We start from the raw sequence: 12147 nt of genomic DNA on the forward strand, positions 1-12147 counted from the left end.
ATTGTGGAGTATACGTATATTGTGAAGTATACGTATATTGTGAAGTATACGTATATTGTGGAGTATACGTATATTGTGGAGTATACGTATATTGTGGAGTATACGTATATTGTGGAGTATACGTATATTGTGGAGTATACGTATATTGTGGAGTATACGTATATTGTGGAGTATACGTATATTGTGGAGTATACGTATATTGTGGAGTATACGTATATTGTGGAGTATACGTATATTGTGAAGTATACGTATATTGTGGAGTATACGTATATTGTGAAGTATACGTATATTGTGGAGTATACGTATATTGTGGAGTATACGTATATGTATATATATTTATTTTACAACCTATTTATACATATTTCGGTTTTTGTAAATACGTACGAATGGGGCTTGTTGATAAGACGAATTAATAACTTTTTCTTGCATTACTAATGTTTTTATTTATATACATTCAAATTGTAAATATTATCAAAAGGCGAAAATAAAAGAAGAAAGAAAAACAAAACACAAAAATCACTAAACATCACTTATCTTTGCGAAAAGATCGTTATTTCATCTTTACATACCTTAATTACCAATAAAAAAAATTATTAACAACTTGTATTTTTTTTTTTTTTAAATTTCATAAATATAAAGTTGATGTAAAGTTTTAAAAAAGTAGATAATAGTTTACTGTTGCACAATTTTTAATAATAGTTTACATGTTTGACAATTTTTTATGAAACAAGATTTCACATATTCTTCAAGCTATAAATGACGTTGACCATGATGAAAATATACACAAATTTTCCGTATCATAGTTTAGTATACCTCCAAGTATTTAAACTAAATCAGGTGAAAAAAAGATACTTATCGTCCAAATATTTTCAAAAATCTTTATATAAAATTTCTTCAACATAAAATTATTTGACATATAAATTCATAAAATGAATGAAAAAGTGAATTTTTTTACAAAGTTAAAAAAGGTTTTGCTTTCCATTATTGCTTACGTTTAAATCTCCCAACAAGAGAATGAAATAGATTTTTATACTTTTTAAAAACACCTTTGTTCCTAAATAAATATATTAACGCATTAACTGTTCGATTTAGTTCATTAAGAACGATAGTCCAGTTTTGCATGCTTATTATTTTTAAAATTTTGGGAACATCTTTACTGGATAACGCAGATGCTAAATAGTAATCTAAAACAAATCCAGGTGTACACAATAAAACAAGAGTTAACGAGATTAGTACAATAGTAACTGTAATGTGGTTTTCAAGTTTTTGATTTGTAATTGTTAAGTTGTTCAAACTCCTTTTTGTTTTAATGAGGAGCAAAAGATTTAAAACCAAAACTATTAGTAAGAAAACATTTGCATAAACCCCTATATTGTAATAAAATGCCACATGAACTGTAATATTATCGGAATTTATAACAACAGCAAACCAAATCCCAAATCCAAAACAAATAATTAAAGACAAAAAATTATAAAAAATGAAGTAAAATCTTTTAAAAAGCTTTATCTTCCAATCGATGCTAATAACCACAGTAATAAAACGTTCGATTGAAATGAGTAAAACAATTGTTCCAGAATAGCACATTAAAAATACATAGAAAAATACCAACAGGTAAAATACCCAGCAACTAAAATCATATAAGTTTTTTGTCTGAATTATTCTCACCGGTATATGTAGTAATCCAGCGCATACGTTTGTTGACGATAGGAGAAGCATTAATAATTCGTTTTTAGAAAGTTTTTTATTATCTCTATCAATCAAGACACCAATAACTAGTAAAAGGTTTGATATAACAACTATGAAAGCGTTTGTTACGCGGATTATACTTAACAATGTAGTGCTGGCAATAAAGTATTGAAAGTTAAACTGACATGTTCGAATACTCTGCATTATCAAACCAATTTAAAAAAATCAATAACTAAAGAAATAAAAAATTATTTACATCTAATTCTTAGATTAACTTAAATTTGTCAGATGATACTTTGTATGTTAGGTTGACTATATTATAACTTAAAGTTATTTCCGTTTATTTTATTTGTGTCAATCATTTATGTTTATATAGTTACAGGTAATGGAGTAAAGAAATCAAATTATAACTCAATTGATTTAGAAAATTTATTGAAGCAAGCAATATTTAATAAATGTTATTATATAAAATAAGTCTACATTCATCAGAATTTTTATTAGTACTTGATTTTTTTTATCACGTTTTTGGTAATTTTTCATCGTATTTCATAATTTTAATATAATTAGTTAGAAAAACAACCTTCCTTTACAGGAAATTATTGGAAACATAGTTGCAACCAATCAAGGTGTTTTTCTAGATTTACACGGTAAAACACGGTTTTTGCTTTCCGCTTCATTGAATTAAAATTGTGTACTTTTGTTTTCATTTATAATGTTTATTTCGTAGTAAAAGTAATACAAAATAAAGTAGTAACCAGTTAATACAAAATAAAGCCTAACAGTTATAATGCAAACAGCTGAAATTGTTTCTGATTCTAAAAAAAAATTTTTATGGATTTGTGCTTAAGAGGTCGTAATCTGACGTCACAACAACATTTTACTTTACTGTGAAGTGGTCTCGGTAACATAATTAAAAACCCGACGTTTTCGTACAGACGTTTTCGAGATTAAGTAGTAATTATTAACCGCGTTAAAATTTTTTTGGAGGGGCAAATTATATTTATTTATTTATTTTATTTTGTTATTTAGGTGGCCCAAGAAGACCTAACGGTCTTGTCACAGAGCACCGCGGAAGCGCATTTAACTTAGAAGTTCATGCCTCCTTCCTTACCGTGACACGAAAATATATCCAGAGTTCGTTTCGAACCTCGATCTACTACTTATAAAGAAAGCGCTCTAACCACTGCGCCACGGCCGCTTAATTTGGAAGGGAAAAATTTGAACAAAGAGCTTTTTTTTTTCAGAACTTTTATTTGTTTTCTGTTTCTAATCTAAGATAGTTAATTAGGAAATATAAAATTAAAATTTTTTTACATGACATTCTCAAACACCTTGTTAGTTATTTATCTTTTAGAAAGTCGATAAAAGTTGAGCTTGTCGTTAGAGTATATGATACCATAGATTCAAATATAAATTTTATAGAGTTAGCAGAAGAACGACAGAAAAACTCAAACAATCAGATAAGGAAAACGATAAAATATAATTGATCCAAACTTTGTATCTAAGGAAAACAGTACATAGTAACATAGCGGCCAATTGCATCACTAGGAAATAATATTGTTATACATGAAACATAAAACAAATAGTAATATTAATAGGGTAAACACACTTATAAAAGTGTTGCTTTAATATTATTAAAGAACCATATTTTAAGGGTATTTTTTATTTTGAAAAACTTGTACTTCTTGTAATATTTTACCATTTATTTCTACATTTTCAAAAGATATTTTACAATAAACAAAATGTTTGGCGGAAAGGGTGGTTTTTTTTAAAATATCTAAAACCTATATGTATCTTTAAACCCCTTGTTTTCTTGATTTCAAAATTCTTATTATGAGTATAAAAGAATATTCTATGAAAAAAAATAAAAGAATTAATAAGCTAAACTTTTTTCATTAAAAAATTTAAAAACTAGATATTTTCTAATTAGACAGGTGTTTTAATGGCTGTGTTATCTTTTAAATACGGAAGTATTTTTATCGCCTGTTCCACATAAATTGTATTTAAAGTGGACTTTGTTTGTATGCAAATTTCATCCTAAGTTTAAAGTCATAATTTTAACGAGTCTTGATTGTAGGACTTACGTATATCAAGAAAGCCACTATTTTTGACAATAAAAATATTAGATGCACGTTTATCATAAAAGAGAGACTGGTAATAGAGTGTGCTTGAAGAGTGGGCTCTATAGCATTTTTATCACTATAACCCGCTTTAGTTTTGAGAAAAAATGGGACTTTTTTTTATTTTTTTGGAAATATGGAAATAAAGTTTAATTTTTCAGTAATAACGGAATCACCATTAAGTCGTAGATTTTATTATTAAATAACTAACATTATTGTTTAATGCTATTGCTGATGTACCACCACCTGATTGTTGATGTACCAGCACCTGATGTTGCTAATGCACCAGCAAGTAAGAATTCCCCACATTGACAGCCTTTTCATGTTTTAATTAAAGTTTTCTTGAAAACGTTTTAATTTGTTCAGATTTTTAAATTTGTAATCATAAATGTTTTTGAATTCGTTCAAAGATTTTGAGTTGACAGCTTCTTCTGACATTGATTTCCATAATGGTGCAACTTGAGTTGCACCATCATGGAAATCAAATTCTTAACAAATATTTGTTCAGATCTGAACAAATAAATCTTATCAAACTCCGCAATTAATAATTTCTCTGTCATATCTACTCGTGACAATTATCAAGCATTACCAGATGTTAATAATCATAACATCTGATAATACTTAAGCTGTAAGTGTATTTGAGTATATAGTTAAGAATATCTCTATTTAAATAGTTTTATAGAAATTATTTCAAGAGAACAAATTGCAGAACTGTGTGTAGTGAACTTGTTCTGATTTTTAAAGAAGGTCTTTTATTGTTTTTAGGAGTACCCATCTATGATGTTTAAAACAGTATTGGATTATGGTTTTTACACACTAAGAAATAAAGGTAAAACGGGGTGTTTTTATATACCCTAAGGTATATTTACCGCTGCTTAATCCTAATATTGAAATTGAGGTATATTTTTCTGCCTTAGGGTATGAATTTCGCTACTTTGTAATAGGGTTTTGAAAAAACACCCTAAACGCAAATCTAAAAATTAACGGCAAACCTTTTATTAGCAAACTAAGGTAGAAAATTCTACCTCGGCTAGAGAAAATATCTACCTTAGCATTTTCTACCATTGCAAAGCAAAAAAGCACGACAAAATGGTAGGATTCTTAGGTGGATATGTGGATGAGGATATTCTTAGTATGCTATATATTGTATATATTAGGGTGACCAGACGTACTCTTTTTTAAATTATTATACTCTTTTTCAAGTAATATTTTTATTGTATCTCTCTTTTTTATTTAAACCACTAAATATACTATTTTTTAAACATTTTATGAAAAAACTTTTTTATTTGGCAACATATCACTAAATTGTTTTCATGTATGAAATATTTTAACTGCTATAGTTTTGATATTAAACTCAATGTATTTACATAAACAAAAAATGTACATTTTTTTTAACTGACGTTTTGGCTTAAAACTGGGTTCAATAATATATATATATATATATATATATATATATATATATATATATATATATATATATATATATATATATATATATATATATATATATATATATATATATATATTTATATATATATATATATCAAAACTATATACATTGTTCATCAAAACTATAGCAGTTATAATATTTCATATAATATATACATATATATATAATATTTCATATAATATATACATATATATATAATATTTCATATAATATATATATATATATATATATATATAAATATATATATATATAAAAAATATATATATATATATATATATATATATATACACTTTATTATTTTGTAATTTTAGTCAAAAAATAATTCAGATGTCTATATATATGTGTAAAGTCATTTATTGTCGAAAACACTTTTTCTTATGTCGTGATCTAGTTAATCATATGCTTCTTTCGCATTCTGAAGATAAATTCATGAATTTAGAGTGTGGCATTGGTGAATGTAAATACTTGTATAATACAGCTAATACTTTTAAATGGCACATTAATAAATGCCATAAAATAGCTGTTGATGAATCTTTACTCAAAAATACAGACTCCGAAATATTGGACAGTCAGAAAACAGAGGAATATGATGCCAGGGAGTGTGAAGAAAATCTGTTTTTAAATATTGACAAGTCCTTAATGCGTGATTTTATGGATTTTAGTGAATGCTTCTCTAGACAATTGTGTCACACTAAACTATATTGTAGAGAAAAATTTATGCTTCCAAAATCAGTAATAAAGCAAATTTTCGAGCAAGTTCAAACATTGTTTGACTTGTATCAAAGCAGTATTTCTTCAATAATTCGGGGTAAACTTAAACATTGTGGAATTGATTGGAAACTAGATTATGTGTATAGACAAATTCTTGAAGAAGATTCTTTCTATGAAAGTATTTCAAAATCAACATCCACCGACCGTCTAATGGAATCATATATGAAGTTAAACCTTGACTATGTTCCTCCAATTGAATATAATATCTCACCAATTGACAATAGATTTATTGTTACGTTAGAAAATAAAAATCAAGCTAATACTAAATTTCACTATGTTCCTTTATTGGCAACTTTGAAAAGTTATCTAAAACGTGAAGATGTTTGGAGTAGTTTTCAGCATAAAAAACAGGTTAGTGATTATCTACATGACTATACCGATGGTTTGGTATGGCAGTCACGAATAAAACATTTTTGCTGTGACTCTTTTATCAGACTATATTTCTATAGTGATGAGCTTGAAATATGCAACCCGCTAGGAAGTCGAAAAGGAACTCATAAAATAAGTGTTTTTTACTTTATTGTTGGCAATATTGAGAGTAAATATTGGTCATCATTGAACCACATTCATTTAGCACTGATTTCTAAGTATAGTATAATTAAAGAACATGGCTACGCACTAATTCTACAACCTTTGTAGAATGATTTAATGATACTTCAAAATGAAGGTATTAACATTAATGTTGAAGGTATAACACACAATCTTAAAGGCTCCATTGTTACATTATCTGGTGATAATTTGTCTGCACATACAATTGGTGGGTTCTCTGCATGTTTCTCGTCTGGCCGTATTTGTCGAAATTGCATGGTACCACATATTAACATTCGTAATATTAAAACTGAAAGTCAATGTATATTAAGAACTAAAACCAGTCATAATTATCATGTTAACTCTGTGTTAATTGATCCAACTCTGATGCCTGTGTATGGAGTTCAAAAAGAATGCCCATTTTCTATCTTAAATTATTTTCACCCAATTGATTCCATGCCCCAGGACATATTACATGACATATTGGAAGGACTGATGAGTGTTAATTTTAGTGTTGTTATAAAAGGCCTTGTTAAAGATAAGTTTTTGACAGTCTGTGAGCTCAGAAATATACTAAAAAATTTTAAATATGGGATTACTGAACGCTGTAATAAACCATTGCCTTCAAATGTTCCACTTAATTTAGTATCAAGTAACAAGCATATCAGTGGAAAGGCTGTGGAGAGGTGGTCATTATTTTATCATCTTCCATTATATATTGGAAAAGTTGTACCATATGAAAATGAATATTGGTTGCTACATTTGTTATGCAGAAAAATATGCCAAATTATTCTTTCACCAGTTATTGATATAGAGTGGATTCCTGTACTCACCCACCTTATTGCTAGGCACCATGAGTTATTAGCACGATTAAATCCAAAATTATTTACACCCAAGATACATTTTCTTGTTCATTATCCACGAATGATTTCCCAATTTGGTCCTCTTAGATTACTTTGGTGCCTAAGATTTGAAGCAAAACATTAATATTTTAAACAAATTGCTCATCGTGTGAAAAATTTTAGAAGCATTACTAAAACTCTTGCTGAGAGACACCAGATGGCTAAGTGTGCTCTTTTGTCACCAGCAAATGAATGGGTTCAGAGCTCTCCAGTTATTCTCGGTTTACAGCAATTTCTTCCTTATTCAATTTTTCCAACCAGTCTTTGCATAAAAATTAAACAAATGTATGGAATTGAGATAAGTAGTAATCAAAAGAATATACTGTCTGTCAATCGCTTGCAATGTAATGGAACGTTATCACGTGTAAAAACCTTTGTTGTCTATAATGTAATTGATGAAGAATGCGTTCCACTGTTTGCCGAAATTGAATTCATTTTATATTTGCATGGCCTATGGGTTATATGTTGTATTCTCCATTATTCTTTGACTTATAACCCACATCTTGATGCTTACATTACTGAAAAGAGTGATGAATGGATTGTTTATACACCAGGAGCTATTATTAATTATCAGCCACTTAGTTCATATAACGTAAATGGTGAAAATATGATATTTTTGCACAACAGTGTGGTTAAAAGTTAAAAAACTTTACAATATTAAATATAAATACATATTTAAAATTCAACCCAACTATTTAATTTAACATTCATTCCCAACCTACCCCACTAACTCCCTAGACTATTAATATGTTAATTTTTGTTTGGGTGTTTATGTTTTTTTAACATTTGCAAAAATATCTTATATATATTTTAAATATCTTATTTAATGTAATGATTGTAAATGAAAATGATTATCTGTTGTTGATGTTGTTGTTATACGGAGAGTATTAATTTCATCAGTCTTTAAATCATACATATTAATAATTTAGATTAAAGTTATTTACTTTTTATTTAGTTTAGTTATTTCTAAAAAATGTATAACTTCAAAGTTTGGACAAGCGACAGAGTTCAGAAAAAAAATTTTGTTGCTGATAATTTGTTGAGTTTAAAGACAAAAGGTTGTTTTTATATTTACAATACCGTTATATTTAATAAAGATTATGCAATTTTATTGATTTATGTAATAATATAAATATTGTTTTTTCTTTACAGCACAAAGAAAGTTCAACTTGATCAACCCTCTTGTGATAGTTTTGAATTCTGATGGCACAGAAATAGACGACGATGAGGTGCTATTGCATTGTGTAAATGAAATTTTAATTGTTCTAGGGGCTGAACAACTTTGGACTCATGAAATACCTGTCACTTCAAGGTCTGAGCAACAAGGGAGTTCAAATTCAATAGGTTAATAATTTTATGAACTTGCTATGAATTTTAAACATTTCATTGTTAACCTATGTTCTAAGTTATTTAGTCATTTCTTCATTATAGTTGGTAATTATTACTTTTTTTAACTTAAGCATATTATATTAGTAAATTGTTTTAGATTTTTTTACTAATTCTGAATTTGCGCCCCAACCTTGTGCAGTTATGTTTGATAACAGTTTAACGCCATTGCTTGATATTAAATCAACAACGAACGAGAAAACATTGCGTGTGTTTCCCTTTGTGTATAGCATGCCCGTTCTTCCCCAACATATTTCTGTAGCCCTACAAAAAGCAAAGGACAAGGCTTCATTAGAGCCATTTGCAGAGCATTCTCTTGTGAGAATATTATTTGAAGATCTTATACAATATGATCTGTAAGTTTTTAATTTTTCTTTTATTATGTAGTTAAATCATCGTCATTATTGTCATTATTTTAACATCATTGTTTGTTGTTGGCCCAGGTAGAACTTTTACAGGCATTAGTTTTTTCAAGAACGGATCTCACAGAATAGTGTGTAATTTTGTTAACAGAACTAAATTCCTTCTGTACAGAATGAATGAATTGAACTGTTTTGAAACTGTTAACACATATTCAATTTATTTATAGTTACTGAGGCATATAATTAGAGATTTAATAATATATCCAAATCTATGTGACAGTGTCATAGTTATGAAAGGCAAATCATCGAAGTTATATGTGAGTATTTAAATAAATTTTTATAAAATCTAAATCTTGTTAGGTTATCTCTAAAAATGTTTACATATATGTATGGTGTAAAACTGTATAATATTTACTTTCTATGCAAACTTTATGATTTATATGAATATAAATTCATAAATTTATATACATATAAAGATTTATATGTATATAAATTCTCTATTTTAGGTAACATGGTTGGATAGTCTAAGAACTAAATTTAAATCAGAACGTGCAAAATATTCTAATGATGAGTCTGTTATAGCTCATAAAAAGTTTGCATCCAAAAGGATACACAGCCAGCTGATTAATGATAATCAACCTGTAAAGATAACTAGACTAGAGGTACTGCAATTTATTTAATTTTAAACCAGCATTGTGCCAACTCAAATTTGACTGACTTTATTTTATATATCTTTATTTATTGCAATAAATAACTCTAATAGCTAATTTTTAATGGAAGGTAATATCCAAGTACTATTTTGATAAAATTTGTAATTATTTTTTTGTAAAAATTTTCATATTCGGATTTATGTTGCAGGTTTCAAATGACTCTTTAGAAGATTCTTCAAGTGTAGAGCAACATGTAATATTAATGTTAAAGGAGCACAATAAACATTATCCTGACACGACTATTATATCTGATAGAATGAGCCGTACCTATGTATCAAGAAGAATTTTTATCAAAGCCAATACTACACAAGTCATATTGCAAAGGTTTCCTTGTTTAACAATGGAAATTGAGGTTATTTTTGTGTTTTTCAATAAACAAACTGTAAACATTTATTGTTTACTTTTTCATTTTTGACATTCCTTTTGCATAATTCCTAATTATTATAATTATTGGAATTAATGTTATTATCATTATATATATATATATATATATATATATATTATATATATATATATATATATATATATATATATATATATATATATATATATATATATACAAATATTTTTACTAGAAATACTAAAATGGTATTAATGCTCATTTTAGTTGTTCGAAGAAGCAAAACGAATCACTGGTTTAGATTTGAAAATTAAGATAATGAAGTTTTTTCAAAATCGTTCAGACAAAATTTTGGACATTTGCAAATCAAAGTTGCCTTCAATAAAAAAAACATTGTTTTTGCAAACCGTCAATATTTTATTAAATGGTATTGGTGCATCATCAAATGTTGATATTGAAGGTATATAATAAATATATTCTTTGTAGTATAGACTATTTTTTTGCACATGTTATCGTATACATATATAATATCAGGTCAGAGAATATCGGCTTCTTTGCTTCTTTTACCAGTTGTATTTGGTGAAGACATCGATCGCTTCTTTTCTTTAAATAAGGTTGTATATCAAGTTTGTAGTCTTTATTACTAACAATTTTATTATGGATAATTATTAATGAAATTAGTACTTTAATAATTTATACATTTTTGTAATTACAGAATCCACAAGTTTCCACTCCATCAATAACCATCAGATGTGCAGGCGAAGCAAATGTTTTTAACGTTGATGATGCCGAAATAAACGTAATGCTCGACGGCATAGTAATAGCAAAATCCAAGACAGTATTAAGTGCGCTTGCAAGTTTAGTTGCAGCCTACTGGGTGTACGAAATTGCATTTGACGCAAAACTTAAAAAAACATTAGATTTTGTTGCAAGCCATGTTTGTGGCGTTTCTAGCTACATTACAACACCATTTAGTCAAAGATTTTTGAACAAACTTTTGTAATAATAGATAATTTTTATAAAAATATAACTTAAAAAAAATAATTTGTATCTCAATAAACACGAGTAAATTAATTACAATTTCCATATAATACTTTAAACTAGACATACTTTGACCGGTTCCACAATTAAACTAAAGCTGCAATGTAAATTCGCGTGATAAATATTTATATTTCTGCCCTAATTGGGTAGATTTTTAAATCTTGGGTGGATTATTATACGCTTGTTAAGGGTATATTTTAACACCCGAAAAGTTAAGGTATATTTTTCTACCCATAGGGTCGGATATACGAAGTACCTCTACGGGTAGAAAATTCTACCCTAAATCTAGGGTAGATTTTAAATCTTGGGTGGATTATTATACCCTTGTTAAGGGTAGATTTTAAAACCCGAAAAGTTAAGGTATATTTTTCTACCCATAGGGTCGGATATACGAAGTACCTCTACGGGTAGAAAATTCTACCTTTTTTTTTTAGTGTGTATAAGTAAGCATCAGACTTTAAATATTTAGGCACAACAAAATGTTGACGCCTTTCAGAAACAGCATAAAAATATAACTTTGATTTTTATCAATTGGCGGTTTGTGGAAAAATAAGCGTTCAAATTTAACGTTTCTATGTATTTTCTAATACTTTTGGTAACGTTTATAGTTATTGTAAAATACCAACACCAAAACGACCAAAAACAGTACGATTTGTTCAGTAAGAACTGACTAGAAATCATTAACCATACCTTTACATAATGTTTTTTGAAATGTTGAAATGTGTTTTGTCTATTTTTATTGTTTTTGTTATTATAATTAGGAATAATATTTTATTATTATTATTTTTACTTTAATTAAATATCCCTGAAATAACCTTTTCCGGGTATATTTGATTAATTAATTTTAAATA

At 27.5% G+C, this 12147-nt stretch overlaps 2 protein-coding genes across 5 annotated transcripts; both read left to right on the forward strand.

The window, feature by feature from the left end:
• Positions 1-2705: 2705 nt before the first annotated feature.
• LOC136089006 (sterile alpha motif domain-containing protein 3-like) lies at positions 2706-11339 on the forward strand. Of its 4 annotated transcripts, XM_065814426.1 has the most exons (10): positions 2706-4635; positions 8413-8515; positions 8610-8801; positions 8944-9199; positions 9433-9522; positions 9712-9867; positions 10064-10267; positions 10523-10715; positions 10790-10869; positions 10971-11339. In XM_065814426.1, the coding sequence occupies exons 5-10, from the start codon at positions 9496-9498 to the stop codon at positions 11256-11258; spliced, it is 948 nt and encodes a 315-aa protein (XP_065670498.1). In that variant the 5' UTR covers positions 2706-4635; positions 8413-8515; positions 8610-8801; positions 8944-9199; positions 9433-9495; the 3' UTR covers positions 11259-11339. The 4 variants fall into 4 exon arrangements, 2 of the variants coding, with proteins under 2 accessions (XP_065670498.1, XP_065670499.1); XM_065814427.1 differs by lacking the exons at positions 2706-4635; positions 10790-10869 and having other exon boundaries at positions 5572-8515; positions 8944-9522; positions 10971-11138; XR_010642701.1 differs by lacking the exons at positions 2706-4635; positions 9712-9867; positions 10064-10267; ... (1 more) ...; positions 10790-10869; positions 10971-11339 and having other exon boundaries at positions 5572-8515; positions 8944-9498.
• Positions 6676-7542, forward strand: LOC136088350 (uncharacterized). Its single transcript, XM_065812048.1, has one exon. The coding sequence runs from the start codon at positions 6676-6678 to the stop codon at positions 7540-7542; it is 867 nt and encodes a 288-aa protein (XP_065668120.1).
• Positions 11340-12147: the final 808 nt, after the last annotated feature.

The sequence above is a fragment of the Hydra vulgaris genome, chromosome 12, assembly GCF_038396675.1.
Source record: "Hydra vulgaris chromosome 12, alternate assembly HydraT2T_AEP".
NCBI classification, from domain to species: Eukaryota; Metazoa; Cnidaria; class Hydrozoa; order Anthoathecata; family Hydridae; genus Hydra; species Hydra vulgaris.